The following is an 18,011-nucleotide window of genomic DNA, read 5'->3' on the forward strand; positions in this document are numbered from 1 at the left end:
CCAGAACGTCATTGATGGTGCTTTTTGTAACCTAGCTGGAGACGGACGCTGGTTTCAACTGGCGCGAATGCCGCGCTTTGATCTCTCTAATCTCATTCCTCTCTGCTGATCTGAGGCCCGACTTTATAAATACGTGGGTACTTCATACTTTGCATTTACACAAAAATGTACTTCGTAAAGAGTAGCAGTTAATGTAATACATCTTCAACCTTATAACTGCTCGTTGTTTAAAACTTAATTTACGAACACAGTTAATTATTATCCTGATATCTAAATTTCATTTTAAAGTCAGTGCTTCTTACACTTAAAAGCTATGACACCTTAATAAATTGTGCATATAGCAATATGGGGCCTCCCTAGATTAGCAACGTGGGTTTCAATGTGGGTCTCCACCCATAAAAAGAGGGACACTCCCAACCTGTTGCAGCAAGGTAGGGCATTAAATCGTCTGAGTTCTGTTATAAGGATACAAAGCTCTTGTAGGGTGACATCAAACCGTTGCAGGTCTGTATGCTTGTTTGTCTAAAAACAGAAGTGTATCATTTTTTATATATGGGCATACATCGCAACCCACATAGCTGATCTATGGTAATCCACATGTCCCCAACCCTGATACTGGTGTGTTCTCCTTTGTCTAGCCCTTGCTGAGTTGAAGGACAGGGGGTAGGACTCTTGGTAACCTGTGCTGTAGGTAAACCAGTAGTCACTGGTGTTGAGATCATGGTTCAGCTATTGTGTACATTGGGTGCTGACTGATGATGGACTTCCCCCCCCCCTTTTCAACCCAGCAGTGACGCTGAGCTTTTTAAACTTTCCAGCAAAGCTGTTGCACCTGATACACTTGTAATGGCAACACACACAAACACTACCATATCAGTGTTACTGCTGTGCTAAAAATGGCAATCTCTGGCCAAATAATAATTGGGTTCCTTTCCATATAAAGGAAGAGTTTAATAGAAAAATATGGACTACAACCAGCAGTTACATAGCTACGTTGTAGGTAGAGTCCATAAAATGTCCAAGGCAGGTGTAAATGGGATGTTGTTCAATTGTCATTTATTAAGATCCTAAAAAGTCAAGTATTCAATAGAAGAATCAAATAAATATTTACAGCAAAAACTCCAGTTTCAAAACATTATGTACATAAATCCACATAAAAATATATTCAGTCCTCTTCAAATAGAGCAATCAGGATGCTAGCAAAATTTTTTTGGATACTTGACTCATTTGTTCACTGCAAGCACATGCACGCACACGAACATCCGACCGACACACACACTGATTTTGCTATGTTGAAGGTCATGCTTTAATCGTCTAGGCCTGGGGTTTCTCCTTGTTGAATGCGTGATGCGATTCTGATGGCCTCCTCTAATGAAGGCTGATCGCTGAGCTACAAAACAAAAGCAAGAGAAATATAATGCAATGCTTTCTTTCACAGAATATATTATCATTTTATTCAATATTTTTCCTGTTGTGCAGTAGGAATTTATGTGGAAACCTTTTTAGGACAGTAGCACCCTGCATCAGCATGTCATGTTTTGGTGTATATACACCTAAACAGGCTGTAATTTTTAAGTTACCCTCATCATCAGAATCTAACAATGCAGTAGAATACAGAAGTGTTTCATGCATTTGTTTGAGTGAATTTAGGTTATTACAGCTTTTAATCTAATTGTCATGCCTTATGATTCACTCCTTATGCCCTATAACTGCTTGAAAATGTACCCACTTCACCTCAATGCTTACCTCAGTCAGTAGTAGGGCTCTCTAATCAGATGTAATTGACAGGTCAGTCTGAGATGAATGGTTTGATGATTGTACATTAAATGATTGTATTAAACCCCAATCAGCAGAAAGAAGTGACAATCAGGTCCAATTAAGAAATTAATTATGACTTGGATGATATTGTTATTTTCAGCTTGAGTGAAGAGTAAATCCAAGAGTCTAGCTCTAGTATAGTCAGGGAATTCAGAAAAATTTTGGGCAGCTCAAATATTAACCTTAAATAATAAATTGTTAGGAAATAATCAGTTATAAAGCCACACAGGGACAACATCTGCTTTCCACACCCTTATACCATAAACACCACTGACTATGTTTACATGGACAACAATAATCTAATTATTGACCTTATTCTGAATAAGACTATATCCTGATTAAGGTGTTTACATGAGTTGCTTTTAGAATTTTCCGTTCACTTTCCCATTTTACATGTTATACAACACAGATCAATTAATGGCACAAGTCATTACGTCCCCACGCCACACTGTTCCCCTCCAGAATTTCACGCATCAACATACAGTTCCTCTTGGTTATGGTATCATATACAGTTTTGGGTGTTTCATTTTTAATTTTACGAAAGCTTCAAGGGCTGTTAATTATTTGTCATGCTATACGTGCAAATAGACGACTTGGAGCTGTGAGTACAAGTATCTAGCCTACTATATAATGGGTAACTATGCAGTTTCGGATGCAGTCATACTCTCATTTGCCGTCAAACGGTTGAACATTGCCGTGTGTGTGCGTGTCCTGTCCAAAATGCGGCGAAAACATCAACATAACGTTAATAGTATGATTAAGATGTGTACATGTCTATAAGGCACTTAAATAATGCGACTAAAACAGGAATAAGCCACATGTCTGTGTCGATTTGTGTTTACTTCGAATATGACTTTAGTCGGATTAAGTTAATCAATAATTGCTGTTTACATGGTAGATTCTTAAACAGAGTATTGTCTTAATTGGGTTAATATCGGAGTATTGTCCATGTAAACATACTAATAGTTTTCATCACATAAAACACAGGATTAGGGTAATTAGTCAGCTCCACCCCAAATAGTATTTAGGTCAGGCTAACATCCTCACCTCGCTTGGTTAAAGGCTTAGAAAATGCTATTTTAACTAAATGAACTCCGTTTGTGTTTATGTACCTGCACAGCAATGTGTGTGCCATTAGAGGTAGCCAGCAGAGTAACTGGATGTGGGCTGGTGGACACCATTGGCCGCTGGTGCTGCTCCTGAACCAGCTCTCCGTCCTCAGTCTGGAACACAGACAGATCTGGCGTCACAATTGCCACCTACAACACAAATAAAAACCAAGACACATCAGCAAACACATAGGACAAATATGGCATAGCACATGTTAGCTGAGCACTTAGTTCAGCTGAATGAATATAAATACAGATAAAAACCTTTCAGAAAAAATAATCGCTTGAAAGAAATCTAAAGCAAATGTGAACCAATACCTGTCCTTCTGTGCCATCTGCAGAAACCATGGTGACAGAATGACCTTCTCCAGAGGAGAGCATTGCCTCATGAGCAGGGATGGTTATAGTCGTTCCTTCTTGTGTTACCATTGTTATTGTGCCATTCATTGCTTGAACGTCTGCCTGAGAAAAAACCTGAATGGACAGTGGAAGTATTAGTTATTCATATTTTCTATACACTACATTATCAGGTAGTGTAGCACTTAGTTTCAGCATATTCATGAAGATATGTAATGAAAATATGTAGTAAGGATAATATTAACCTGCCAAAAAAAAAAAAAAGAAACAGCAAGTAGGGGTGTAATGATGCACAGTTATATGATTTGATTCGATTCATGACCTTGGCTTCATGATTTGATTTAATATTTTGAACAAAATTTTAATAGAAGAAAAATGATGACTGAAAACATTCCTTTAAAAAATATATATATTCTGAATCAATGTGCATTTTTGTCTGTATAAAACTAAATAAAAATTGCTATGAACAGAGGTTTAATATTGAGAACAATATGTACTAAGTTCACCATATCTTAAAAATAAACAAACATTTATAAATTCTCCCAAAGATAAGTCTCTGGCCTTGAGAAAATGATCGATTGAAACATAATGAGCTCCGTAGCAGCATCTAAGGAGTAATTTTAACTGGAAAAAAAGAGTTTCAAAGTCAGCTAAAATGCCAGACTTCTGTAACCTCCTTCTCAGTCACAGTTGCAGTGTTAATGCAGTTGTGAGGAACGAAACTTAACATTGTAACCGTGTATCAGCACCTGCTCAATTTCCAGATTACTCAAACAGTTTCTGCTGCAACTGTGCAGGTGGAGAAACAATAAAACGTTTACTTCAACAGCAGAATTGTAACACAGACAGACCAGTCTGACAGAGACACAGACAGAAAGGAACAGAGGTTGATTGAGAGAGACAGAGAGATAGTATGTTTGTTACTATTATTAATGTTCATTTCTGTTCTTTAATCTCCATTCCTCAATATAAACTTTAGCAGTACTGCAACTGCATATGGTCATGCCCATAAAGCTTACTAAATTTGGAAAAAAAAAGGAAAGAAAAAAAAAAGGGAGAATAACTGGACAGACCTGGTAAAACCTTCTCCTTTCCTATTAGTGCTTAATTGTTTACTTTCATACAATTTTCCCCATTCAACTACTAATGAATGCATTTATCACTTAAGCATTTTTAAGCTGCAGAATAGATACAGGTAAATAAACCTAATTCTAATTAATATAATGTAAATTCCTTGTTGTAACACTTTGAGGGCCAAATTTTAGGCTATTAGAATTTTAATGAAGCTGGAACATTTACACAATACAGAAATTCATAAGAGGAATATCTGAATAAATGCAGAACTACATATATTATGATTATAAATGTACATATTAATTTTATTTTAAACTGTCCCAACCTGCTGTGTGCCATCCGGAGATATGAGTGCTACGTGCTGCTGACTCATGAGCTCCGTTCCTCCTGAAACCTGGTCTGATCCTCCATCCTCATCCACCACAGCAGGGGTAAAAGTCAATGCAGGGTCATCAATGGCCTCTGAGCAAGATATTAACACAGAGTCAAGTCTGGTGAAAAACGTGATTATAGTAAAAACAATTTTCACAACTAGTGTCATTACAGTTTCTTGGTTGGTCACAAAATAGTGATCAAAATGCATTTCCTCTATTATTGTCTACCCATTTACTTTGTTGCCCAAAGTGTCCAGTCCCTGAACTCACCCTAAAAGACATTACACATCCACCTCAATTTCTGCATGCAGTGGACACAATGCACTGAAACCTTTTTGCTGTGTAAACCAGAACATGCTACATTGCTCTCTCTACTGCCCCTCCTAGAATGTTTATAACTTTTTCATACACAATCATCAAATGCACATAAGAACATGGCATTGCTGACCTGAACTAAACCAAATAACTATTGTCCATTTTGTTTGTTAAGCTGCCTTTTTTCACATCTACTCTCTTGTTCAGCTTATAATGACAATCTGATAAATATTGACAATGTTAGACATTTTATGGAAAAAAAATCTTTCTAAGAAAGAAGAACAGTTAGGGGATTCTCTGGGCAAAGACACTTTTGAGCTTTTTTCCTTTTCATTTTCACCAGCAGCTTATGTGTTTTTAAAACATCAACTGTGACACCAGAAACCACAATATTTTGTATATCAAGGTCATCAATGAAAATTTCAACCCATGACACACCTATTCACAAAAGTCTGCTAGCATTAAAACAGCTCCAACATAGGTGACTGAGCAGGACTAGTTAAATCAAAATATGATCATCTCAAAGCTTTAATAAGTTCTATACATTTTCATTTCAGTTTTGCACGGACCTGTAGGTGGCTCAAAGTAGGCCTCCTGCTCCTCCTCAATGGGTTCGGTGTCATTGTGTGCGGTGCGTTTGTGCATGGCTAAAGTGGAGATCTGCTTGTAGGTCTTCCCACAGTGGTTGCAGTTGTAGGGCTTGCAGGGAGTATGGACCACATGGTGCTTGTAGAGACTGGAGTACTCAGTAAAGCGTTTATCACAGCCAGGCACAGTGCACACATATGGCTTCTCACCTACAGATGCAAACAAAATTTACTTTATTATTTACATATTTTCCAAAATTGTTGCTATTTTAGCTATCAAATACTCATTTTTTTTTTAGGATGTGGTAGAAAAATGTAGGTACCTGTGTGGATCCTCATGTGGTTTTTGTAGTTGGTGGCGCTGGCAAAGGCTCTTCCACAGTTGGGTTCCGAGCAGTAGTACGGCCGCTCACCAGTGTGTGTTCGGATGTGAACCTTTCGAATATTTGAGGTGGTGAAAGATCTCCCACACCCTTCAAATGGGCACTTGAAAGGCTTCTCCCCTACAAATACAATCATGTAGGAATCTGAAACTACAAACACTTTTACAGCATAACAAAACATTATTCGATAACCACTGTTATAAATGCTATTCATTGGCTTAAGCAGTATACTGTCTACAGAAAACGCACCAGTGTGTGTTCGTGTGTGTTTTTGTAGGTCTCCAGATGTCTTGAAAGACTTAAGGCAGTTGAGTTCCTGGCAGCGATATGGTTTTTCACCAGTGTGTGTTCGAACATGACTTTTTAGGCCATATCCTGTTAGTTAACATAAAATCAGTGTGAAAAATTGTACAGAAAAATAAAAATAAAAAACACATTAAGGTACACATGGATGTGATACAGTACCTGTTGCAAATTTTTTCCCACATCCCAGATGATCGCACATGTAAGGTTTATCCCCAGTATGTGATCGTTCATGTACCTTTTCAAGAGAAACAAATGACATTTGAACTTCAATCACAGTAATTAACAGATAAATAAGTAAATGCATCAATAAAAATGTTAAATAAAACAGCTGTTCTAGCTTTAATTTTGCTACACTCTAAGCAAACAATCATAAAGCTTTACCTTTAAATGATGTGCTGTTGTGTAGAGTTTTCCACAACCCTCATGTTCACAGCGAAAGGCCTTTTCCCCAATATGCTGCACTCTAGGAGACCTGCCCTCCTGACCCTGAAGTACAATCTGTACACACCAGTCACACAAAAACACATCAAATGTGATTCAAAAGGTCCAATGGAAACTGTAAACTGCGGAAAAACTGATAATAATAAAAAATAATACAGAAGACTGTACCTGCATATGCACACTTCCGTCAGTGTCGCCTCTACTGAGCAGCCCTGTGCCACATTCTGTTCCTTCCATCTGAAAGAGCAGTTCAAGTGTATTAAGTAGTAATTAGTGCTTCAAAAAGAAGTACTACAATTTTAAAGTGACATCACTTGAATACCACAGCAGAAAATCTTATTGTGGCCTGAGTGTTTTTTTTTAGTTTGCTTGTTTTTGGTGAGAGGTGTAATTGTAACCTTGGCAGAATATTGTTCCAGCACACTGATGGTCTCTGGGTCAATAGTGCCCTCTGCTTGCAGGTCTGCCACTGTGCCATCAGCCTGAATAGCCAGAATGGTGCTTGACTGGGGCATGTGTTGGATGTAGGCAGTCGTGCCATCCTCCAACTGGACAGCCTGTAATCCACCCTGATCATATGTTTCTGCAAATAATGACATGCATTTGTTATATATTATTACAGACTTTAGTCAAAGGACACCTTCACATATGCAATATTTAGTAAATTTTTTGGGTCAAAGTAAATGAATGGGTGCATACTTGTAATTCAATTAGAGTAAGAACTTGATTTGACCCAAGTATATAATAGGGTTGCACAACGCAAACAGAATATCATAAGGAAGATCAGAAGTGCTGAACATGTATAATGTATTCTGTAAATCTGGGTCAAAGAACAAAATAAGGAATGTTGGAATATACTAATGTTTATAAGTTACACATTTTTGTTTAGAACTGGTTCCAAGTTCTACATTCTTGGTTGAGTTCTGTCATTTTTACATGTGTTTGCAAAAGGTTTGTTTACATTTTCCATAGGCAAATTTCTGACTAGTGACTGAAAATAATTTTTAGCCCCACCCTTTCCCATACACCTCTTAACAAAAATGTGCACACCAAAGCAGGCCACATACAGTTGCAATCAAAATTATTCAACACCCATTGCAAATCAGGTTCACTGTCAAAATTTATAGACTTTCAGCTGTTTGCATTGAACAAATCAAACAAAAGCAATTGAATTAGTCCAACACATGAATGCTTCAAGTGGTTTCCCCAAATTCAACTGAAAATTAAACTTAAGACCTCTCCAGTCTCAAAATTATTCAACCCCTTCCTGGCAAGCATCTTTAGTACTTAGTAGAGCACCCTTTTGCTGTTATGACCTGCTGCAAACAAGATACATAGCTTCTGGCAGTGTTCCTGAGGAATCTTAGCCCATTCCTCATGAGCAATGGCCTCCAGTTCAGTGATATTCTTGGGGTTGTGTGCTACAACCGAATTCTTCATATCCCACTAGAGATTTTCTACGGGGTTCAAGTTAGGTGACTTTGATGGCCCTGTAGAATCTTCCAGGACTTCTTCTGCAACCAAGCCTTGGTGGAATTTGAGGTATGCTTGAGATCATTGTCCTGTTGGAAGGTCCAATGATGCCCAAGCTTCAGCTTCCTCACAGACAGCATGACGTTTTCTCCAAGGATTTCCGGATACTTCAATGAATCCACCTTGCCTTCTACATGCTGAAGGTTTCCAGTGCATCACAGAGCCACCACAATGCTTAACTGTGGACAGAATGTTCATTCTTCTTCCTCCCGACAGCCCGCTGATCCATCGTGCCGAAAAGTTCCAGTTTTCCGAAAGGTTCTGTGGCTTATTTATATAATTTAGAGCCAACTTTTCTTGTGCTTTTGGGTCAGTAGTGGACAGTGGTCAGTATGTCTTGGAGTTCTGTCACAGAAACCTTCTGCGTTTAGTATGCCCCTTACTGTGCTCACTGAAACCTCAGTGCCTGTTGCCACCAAGTCTTGCTGCAGGTCTTTTGCAGTCACTCAAGAGTTTTTCACAACCTGCCTTCTCAGAAATCTGGTTGCAGCCATTGACAGCTTCCTTTTTCTGCCCTGTCCAGGTATTTCATATTTTTTCTACCCCTAGCCAGTTCAAGTATTTCATGTGTTCCAGCTCAAGCACAGCTGGTGCAACTAATGAAGCCCTTGATTAGTTGTATGAGGTGTGCTTGAGACAACACCTGTTTTGCATATTTGTGCTGTTGTGAGGGATTCTATTCAGGGGTTGATGCAGCAGGTCATAACAGCAAAAGGGTGTTCTACTAACTACTAAAGATTCTTGCCATGAAGGGGTTGAATAATTTTAAAACTGGAGAAATCATTAAGTTGCATTTTCAGTTGAATTTGGAGAACCACTTGAAGCATTCATTGTATTGAACTATTTCAATTGCTTTTATTTGATTTGTTCATTGTAAACAATTAAGTCTTAATTTTGCCAATAAACCTTATTTACAATGGGGGTCGAATAATTTTGACTGCAACTGTAAAATCTCACTCTGGATTCAGACTTAAGCCAGGTTCACAATGTACGATTTTAGCCACGATTTGGTAATCTGAGACAAATTTTGAGAATCTTAAGAGTCCTATAATCCTAGGCCAAAATCTATAGACTTTGATTGCAAGTTTGACATGTTCCCCAACAGCCGATTGATGGCCGTTGCGATCAAATTTTTCCTCTGATGAAATTCTGTCATTCAGTACATTTAAATGGACAACAATAATCTAATATTAACCAGATTAATGACAATAATCTGATTAAGAAGCTACCATGTAAACAGCAATTTTTTATTACCTTAATCTGATTAAAGTCATACTCGAAGTAAACACAAATTGAATTAAGACATGTGGAGTACTCCTGTTTTAGTTGCATTATCGACGTGTGTTACAGACATGTAAACACCTTAATCACACTATTAACGTCGTGTGGGAGTTTTCACCATGACAGGACACGATCACACATGGCAGTGCTCAACAGTTTTACGGCAAACAAGAGAGCACGGCTGCATCCAAAACCGCTTACTTACCTACTATATAGTAGGCGAAATACATGTATTTCGGCTACTATATAGTAGGTAAGTATACGGTTTGGGACGCAGCCCACGGCTTCAAGCAGTCGTCTATTTGCAAGTACAGCATGACAATTAATTAACCGCTCTTGAAGTGTTCGTAAAAATCAAAAATAAAAACACCCGAAACTGTATATGGTTCCATAAAAAAAGACGAACTGTATGTTGATAGGTGAAATTCTGGAGGGAACGTCGGTCGTCATGGAGACGTAATGACGTGTGCCATTAATCGAACTATGTCCCATAACATGTAAAACGGGAACATGAAAGGAGTATTCTAAAAGCAGCTCATGTAAACACCTTAATCACAACATTGTCTTACTCAGAATAAGGTCAGTAATTTGATTACTGCGGTCCATGTAAACGTAGTCAGTGTCAGAAGATTTGAGGCAAAGTACTGTAGTGTGGCTTCTCCTACTCCGTATGAGTCTTCTTGTGTGCGTCCGTTTTTCATGTCTTAACTGTCGTACATTCTGACATTAATGACAACTGAGATCCTACAGTGTGACATGGCTTACAGTGGGTATCATGTCCGTACAGTCTGGCAAGCAACAGTCGCAAAAGACTATTCAAAATCGCACAGTGTGAACCTGGCTTTAGGATTAATAGGGGACAACGCGTCCTAAAAAAAGTAAAATATTTGGCACATTCCATGTTACACAAAACAGTAACTACTGGCATAGATGTACCTTTGGGTGCATGAATGTATGCTGTTGTCCCATCCTCCAGTTGCACAGTTTGTCCATCCTCTAGTCTTAGACCTTCTCCAGCTGAAAGTTACATGAAGATTAAAAGATATGTCTTGAATCATTAAGGAGATGTAAATTATGCATATGTGAATAATAATTGAATCATAAATGAAGCACAACTAAGTAAATAACCTGAGTTAATTTTAGGCCTGTGAAAGGTACCTGCTTTCGGCATTGGTAGGTGCTGCACGTACGCAGCAGATCCATCCTCCAACTGGATCACCTGTCCTTCCATTATCTTGTTATCTTAAAAATAGACATACGATACAGCTCACTTATAGGAAAATATTTCTATAACTGTAATATGCATATTTGCATTCAGTGAATTAATTGAAATGCTCGAAAAAGAGTTGATATTCTACAATTTCTATACCTTTCGGGCTGTGTTGTATGTATGCAGTTGAGCCATCTACCAGAGTCACTGCCTGCAAACTCACTGTATCCATTGCCTCAATGTGGTCACTGTCTATAAAGCAAAATTTGCAAGTTGCAGACTTGTGCAGGAATGAATGTAAACATACTTTAAAAAAATAAAATAAAACGTTGGCCCACCTGCAACTGTCACAGCCTCAGTGAGGCAAAGGGTGACCTGCTGTGGATCACCGTCAACACTTTGGAACTCCATGCTCTGGGTGTCCCGATTCACCTGGGCCAAGAGCATGGTCTACCTGTGAGAAGCATCCAATCAACACTTTTACAATTGCAGGTTGACATATGTATGTATGGCATACAACAAACGTATAATGTATGATGAACAACAAAATTTTGTTCGTTTTAAAGGTGTGCCTATGTCCATTTTTAATTGCAAGTTGGTTATGAACAGTGTACTCTGGGAATTCCATTTAAAAAGTGACTCATTTTAAATGTGCACAATATCTGTAATTGGAGGACACAGTGGCACGGTAAGTAGTATTGCCACCTCATAGCTCCAGGGTCCAGGCTTGGGTTACTGTTTGTGGGGAATTTCACATATCCTCTCCATATCTATTTAATTTTCCTCCTCCTGTTGAAAAACATGCAAGTATGCAGTTTGGCTATCCTAACTAGGTGTGAATGAATTTGTGAGTGTGTGTGTATACATAGACTTGTGCCCAATTCGAGGTGAATATGCCCATTTTGTGTCCAGTGTTCCTGAGAGAGGTTCAGGATTCACCATGACTCTGACCAAGATAAAGCAATTACTTAAGATTTATTAACAGACATCTATAACCAACTTATTTTTCAGATAAATATTTAATATTCAAAATATGAAGGTTTTGACTAAGGTTCTAAACGGATGTTACATCCAATAGCACGTCTATCTGATGTAAATGAGAATCTTCCTGGATTTAAAAAAAAAAAAAAAAAAAAACTGTAGCATTGTTGTTGTTTTTTAATCTAAAGGTTTCATTTTAATTCAAGGCTTATGACCAAGTACCCAGCCCGGTGACCTTTTAAAAAGGTCATTCAGCTGTGAAAAGCGTTCAACTAACATAATCCGAACACAACTACACAACCATCATAGCAAATATTTCAAGAAACCAGTACCTGTACTTATGATTTTGAAATGACTCAATTTTACAAATGTCACCCTAAAGTGTGTATTCTCTGAGGAGCCGCAACACCAAATCAAATGTCATTACAAGGCTTGCTTTCGGTTTGTTAAATATTCCTAATTATCCTAAAACATGTCAAAATTAAGTTGTCTTCATTAAAATTTTGTAAGCAGTCTGTAAAACTGCATTAACGCCAAGCACGAGCCTTTCCTAGCTAACTAACCACCTTAGCCTAGCTATGCGAACCATCAACCTGCTAAGCATCTGCGCTAGATAATCCAGTCCTTGTATGACACAATGCATTCTAACTATAACTTTATAAAACCAATACGTTCAATATTTCTTTTTTTAAGGTAAGTGTTGAAATCCCATCAAGTAGTTAGCAACACAAACCCCGCTAGCTACCTAGCTAATTCGTTACCAGCTAACTGTGCTAGTTTGACGTTAGCAAATACGCTAAAGCGTTTAGATTTTAGAGTTTAACATCTGCACGATGCTTACGTTAGAGTCGGTGTTATAATCGTTAATCCAAAACAATACATTTAAGCGTTGCAATTATTAAAGTTAAAATGTTATACGGCTATCAAAGACAGATGCTGTAAGCAAGCGCTAGCTCCGTTAACTTGAAGAAACACAACAGGAAGGTTAACAACGTTGTAACCGATAAGAACACCGTGTCCAGTTGCCTCTAATAAATAAAACATTGTTTCCCGATGCATTTGAATTGTTTTTATTGAAAACAGGCTTCCTCTGGCACTTCCATGACATTTCCATCAGCGCCTTCTGCAGCTCTGTACTGACTGAGGAAATAAGGCACACTGGGTAAAAACACATTTATATACTAACCTCCAAAAATTTTCCAACAATCCCTTCGTTCGACCGCCATGCATCAGGGCAGGAAACGCTGTGTAGTGAACACAACCCCGGAACATGAATAACGGAGTGAGGTCTGTCAAAGGGCGGGGTGGAGTCCACACTGCACTCTTTTGATAGGCTCTTAAACACACAGCTGTTACTCTAGCGTTTTGATTTGATAGAAATTTTGTTTATCGGGGGTATTCAGAGTCAGGGGCACCATGATCACGCCATTCTGGTTTGTCTCTCGTATTGTTTAGCGATTAATAAACACGAGTATTGTCTAGGTGTGCAAGGAGAATATAGTTTTATTTCCTGACGAGTGCGGGAGGCCATTTCTTAACGCTTTTACGTTCGCAGGTGTAATTTCCTGGTAATGCTAGGTGAACAACAAAAAGTTTTAATGTTTTAAATGCGTGTCCGCGGCCATTTTGAAACGCAAGTTGGTCATAAGCAGTGAGGTTGTATGGGCAATGCAGTGCACACGGGGAACACCGTGTAAAAGGTGTTTACTTATATTAAATGAGTACAATATCTGTAACTGACTATTTGTTAAATAGGTGAAAGCTTCAGATTTATTTTTAAAATTGTTTAGAAACTTTCTGCAGTGCCATGAAGTTAGAACTAATGTTGTTAGTACAATAACAGGCAAATAATCTGATATAAATTTTAAAAATGGAATTAGAAAACTCATGTTTTTATTATTTTTTATGCGAAAGGTGACATTTTGGTTTATGACCTGCTAATCACATGTAGTATGTTGACACATGACCATTACACCCATCCCAGTCCAAAACCATGGCCTTTAATATGGAGTTGGACTCTGCTTTACTGCTACAGCAACCTCCACTGTTGCTGTGGGCATTTATGCTCATTTAGCTGCAAGAGCATTAGTGAATTTGTGCATTGATGTCGGACAAGAAGGCCTAGAATGTAATCCGCATTCCAAGTTATCCAAGTTACACACTGTGGTAAGCACACTACGGATGTGGTGTATATATTTTCGGTTGAAAAATAAACACTATTTTTTAAAGCTGGTTACACAATTTCACGTTAGAATTTTGTGATACAAAGATCTGTCATTAAATAGAGTATATATCCTGAATTACAATTTAACTATATATATAACTAGCTACACTGATCAGCAGGACATGGCACTGCAGCAGGCTATTATGCTAATTAGCACTTTTGAGCTGTTGAATTAAAATCATGGACTGACTAAATATACTATAACTGACTTTACTATTTAAAAAATAAATTACGGGTTAGTATTTGCTAAGCCTAGTTTTGGACTCTCTGGGAAATATAAACTAAAATCCTTTGTACTCTAAGTGTTTGGAAACCAGCCATATACAATATATCACACAAAGCAGAGAGAACAAATACCCTGGGGAAATCATTCTGGTATATAGAATCCATGTTGTCTAATTATTAATAAACGTCTTACCACCGAGATATAAACATAGCAATCCTGATTTGAGTAAGGAATAAAACAACAGCCATGCTATTGTGTGAAAAATAACCCACATTGGGGTGGTCCACAGTCCTCCACTGTGTGCCTAAGTGGATTATCTTCATATAATGGCACGACGTGAGGTGTGTTCTTACGTGTATACCACAACGATTTATGGTTACAGTTTTTTATTTATTAATGAATTATACATTATTCTCTTTTACAACACCACTTGTGTTGATGCATGCTACCATACTACATTAACAGCAGAATAAAACGAGGCACCAAATTATGTTTAGCTCTGTCAATTCATCAGATATGGTAAATGCTCAGTGTTCAATGTGTTAGCTGAATGTTGATAACTCAGCAAGGCCAGTTTGTTAACATCAGACTGAATGTGGATTTACTATTGTCCCTTGAATCACCTAATTGTTTCTTCTGTTTTTTTGTTTGTTTTGTTTTTTTGTTTTTTTTGCAAGCTGTATACTCGGGTATAAATAACAAATGCAGTTATGATTGCCTTGGATAGTTTGCAGCCTTGGTTAATTTATTCTAATACATTTTTATGTAACATCACCTGGTCTTTTTCCAGTCTTCAATTGTCCGGTTTCATTGAGCCTTTGCCCACTGTAGACTCCTAGGGTTAGGGTTAGATTCCTGTTCTTGGTTGACTGCAGTGAAACCCAATGTGATCTTCTGCTGTTGTAACGTCAAAATATGTGTTGTCCATTCTGCAATGATTTTCTTCTCACCACATTTGTAAAGAGTGGTTATTTTAGTTACCATAGCCTTCCTGTTAGCTCAAAACAGTCTACCCGTTCTCTTCTGATGTCTCTCATTTTTGTTTTAACACCATTCCCAGGAGATCAGCAGTTTCTGAAATACTCAAACCAGTCTGTCTGGCACTAACAACTATTCTGTGGTCAATGTAGGGTCACATTTTCTCTATTCTGATGTGTGATGTGAAGATTAATGGATGCTCCTGTATCTGCATGATTTTATGCATTGCGCTGCTGTCATGTGATTGGATTAACTGCATGAATGAGCATGTGTATACTACACATCATTTTTGTCATTGTAGCAATACTCTGTTGTAAATGCTGTAAACACTCTACTTTAAGCCACTTAAAATGCCATCCTAACATTAAATATTAGTTCAACGTAAAAAAAAAAAAAAAAAAAATATATATATATATATATATATATATATATATATATATATATATATATATATATATATATATATATATATATATATATATATATATATAAATTAATAATAATAATAAATAATCTCAACAATGACGCTCTCCATTTGTGTTGATTATTTATATGTATGCCTATTGTATGCATGGAAAAGTATGAATTTCACTGCAGGTTGCACACTGTAGGCCTACTTTTTTGCCCACGACAATAAAGACTTGAATGTGAACAGTAGTTTGGGACGTGGTTTAACGTAGACAGTTTAACGTGGTTAACGTAGAGAGACAGTGCTTATCTGCAGATCTCCTCTGTGGTTAGGTGAGGAATAAACGGGAACTCCTGCGCCGCCTGTCGGTGTTTGTATAAATGGCGTGCGCGCGCGTAGAAACGCAGAAAGAAGCGCGAGCGTCATGGACATCAGTGAGGCGGCGGCTTTACGGCAGCAGCGCAGCATTAAACAGACTATTCAGTTTTTACGCAAGGATTCCGCCAACTTGCTGCCATTAGATGGCCTCAAGAAACTTGGAACGTCTAAAGAGGGGGTGAGTTGTGTAGGCTCTCCGAATAAAACCATTTTAATTAGGCACACTGCAGGGAAACTACATGGTGTAGCTACAAAAGTTCTATGACCCAAAGTCACTTACCGGACGTTATGCAGTTACAGTGCCATTAAAGTGTTTGGAAGGTTTTAAAGGCAAGGTGTGTTAATGCAGTCTGGCAACACAATGACGTCATTGCTCAGTCCTGGGGATACCCTTTTTGTAATACACCCATTGTGTCATCTTAAACAGCGGCTAAATTTGACAATAAGCGGTGTTTTTGAAAGAAATTGGGTTATTTGAACTATTGGATTGGGAAACTATTGGAGGTAGTAAGGTGGGTTGCTCGTTGTTTACTTAACCTTTACTTTCTATTAAGAATAATAATATTGTGTTTCTTTTCAGTAGCCCCTGTAAAAATGTTATTGCAATAAATCAAATCATGTATACAAAAAAACATTCATTCAAATTTATGATTTAGAAAACCTTATTAAAGTTATTAGATTATTATTATTATTATTATTATTATTATTATTATTATTATTAATAATAATAATAATAATAATACTAATAATATTATTATTATTATTATTATTAGATTACATTATTAGACCTTATTAACCTATACATGTCTACATCAGTATTGGAAGGTTAAAGTCCTCATCAAGTCAAAATTGAAGTTTTGGGGCTTTTAGTATGAATATGTTAGCTTTAAAGTTATCTATAAGCTAGTGTGCTCCAAAACAATGACAAAATTCGCATTTAGAAGATATATGCATTCAGAATTTACAGTCTCTCTCTACCACCAATACGGATCAACAATTTTGATGACATCATATTGCACTTCAGCTTCTCATCAGATTTTCAGAGGACCTATTGTTAGGTCTCCCTAAAAAAAGTTTCAGAGAACAATTTGTGTTAATTTCTACCAAATTAACTTTGCGCTAAATTTATTTGTGCATGCATCATACTTTCCATGCATTGCTTATATGAGCCCTCAATGGACATCACGCTTGTCCTCTGGTCCTCCAGTCCACTCATTCATTCATTCATCTTTAGTAACTGCTTTATCCTTCTTAGGGATGTGGTGAATCCAAAGCCTGTTCTGGGAACACTGCCAGTCCATTGCAGGGTACCATATACACACATTCACACAATCATTAATTTTAGGAGCAAATTAGCATAGCCATCCACCTACTGGGATGTTTTTGGGAGGTGGAAAGAAACCAGAGAACTATACATCTAGTCTAAATGTTTTTATTTTTCAGCAACCACACAACATTCTACAGAGGAGGCTGCTGGAGGCCACCTTATCACGGAACAGATCGAACAACCGGAACATGAAACCAGCACGCAGTTATACGGTTCACAGCCCCAGCATACACAGTGACATTCAAGTGGCTGAGACTGACCTCATTCAAGTCATGTGTTAGGTAAACAAAACACACTTTAAACAAAACACACTATGGTCAGGGTTGACAGTTTGCCAAAGTATACCCCAGAGCATACCTGTTTGGCAAACCTTGCCATTCTTTCCTTTCTTTCCAACTCTGCTTAGTGCTTTGGGAGGGATATGATAGCTACATTTGACACTGGCTGTACCCTAGATCTGATGTCATCAGTCAGTATAGAGAAACTTGGGTAAGTATATACTATAATATGAATGATACTTTTTTTAAATGCATCATTTAATGCACAGTGGTTACTATGACCTTGATCCTAGGTTATCTAATCAAAGATTTTGTATGATGGTAAATGACCTTGCCCAGATTCAAAAGAGACTCTGTGTCTGTCGTTGAAATTGGGAACCCCTTAAACCATCACCAGTTCCAGACTTACATTATCCTATAAA

The 18,011-nt window shown here is 37.7% G+C and overlaps 1 protein-coding gene and 1 non-coding gene across 9 annotated transcripts in view; one reads left to right on the top strand and one right to left on the bottom strand.

Moving 5' to 3' along the window:
- LOC108264468 (chromosome 4 C11orf16 homolog) overlaps positions 1-18,011 on the top strand; it is a 25,220-nt gene continuing 7,209 nt past the window's right edge. For 2 of the 5 annotated variants that reach the window (XR_008393880.1, XR_008393881.1), the window contains exons 1-3: positions 23-133; positions 17,428-17,592; positions 17,718-17,800. This is a non-coding gene — a transcript (chromosome 4 C11orf16 homolog). Of the gene's footprint in view, positions 134-15,794; positions 16,163-17,239; positions 17,292-17,427; positions 17,593-17,717; positions 17,801-18,011 lie in introns of those variants that run through there. The other 3 variants (XR_008393877.1, XR_008393878.1, XR_008393879.1) reach the window with 3 other exon arrangements.
- znf143b (zinc finger protein 143b) lies at positions 1,040-13,064 on the bottom strand. 4 transcript variants are annotated; one of them, XM_017466025.3, is made up of 16 exons: positions 12,956-13,064; positions 11,127-11,242; positions 10,948-11,040; positions 10,737-10,820; positions 10,515-10,595; positions 7,163-7,347; positions 6,933-7,001; positions 6,705-6,821; positions 6,483-6,558; positions 6,267-6,392; positions 5,958-6,137; positions 5,617-5,844; positions 4,684-4,820; positions 3,246-3,401; positions 2,931-3,077; positions 1,040-1,390 (listed from the first exon to the last, which is right to left on the bottom strand). In XM_017466025.3, the coding sequence occupies exons 2-16, from the start codon at positions 11,233-11,235 to the stop codon at positions 1,307-1,309; spliced, it is 1,872 nt and encodes a 623-aa protein (XP_017321514.1). In that variant the 5' UTR covers positions 11,236-11,242; positions 12,956-13,064; the 3' UTR covers positions 1,040-1,306. The 4 variants fall into 4 exon arrangements, 3 of the variants coding, with proteins under 3 accessions (XP_017321514.1, XP_047010864.1, XP_047010866.1); XM_047154908.2 differs by having other exon boundaries at positions 5,958-6,167; XM_047154910.2 differs by lacking the exon at positions 12,956-13,064 and adding an exon at positions 12,611-12,911 and having other exon boundaries at positions 5,958-6,167.

Source organism: Ictalurus punctatus, chromosome 4, assembly GCF_001660625.3.
Source record: "Ictalurus punctatus breed USDA103 chromosome 4, Coco_2.0, whole genome shotgun sequence".
In the NCBI taxonomy this organism is placed as follows: Eukaryota; Metazoa; Chordata; class Actinopteri; order Siluriformes; family Ictaluridae; genus Ictalurus; species Ictalurus punctatus.

What these genes read in the sequence shown, in the direction of transcription:
- znf143b (XM_047154908.2), bottom strand. Translation starts at nt 11,235, where the DNA reads ATGCTCTTGGCCCAGGTGAATCGGGACACCCAGAGCATGGAGTTCCAA. An exon ending in TGAGGCTGTGACAGTTGCAG is followed by an intron (nt 11,041 to 11,126) that starts GTGGGCCAACGT and finishes TTTGCTTTATAG; the next exon opens with ACAGTGACCACATTGAGGCA. An exon ending in CATACAACACAGCCCGAAAG is followed by an intron (nt 10,821 to 10,947) that starts GTATAGAAATTG and finishes TCTATTTTTAAG; the next exon opens with ATAACAAGATAATGGAAGGA.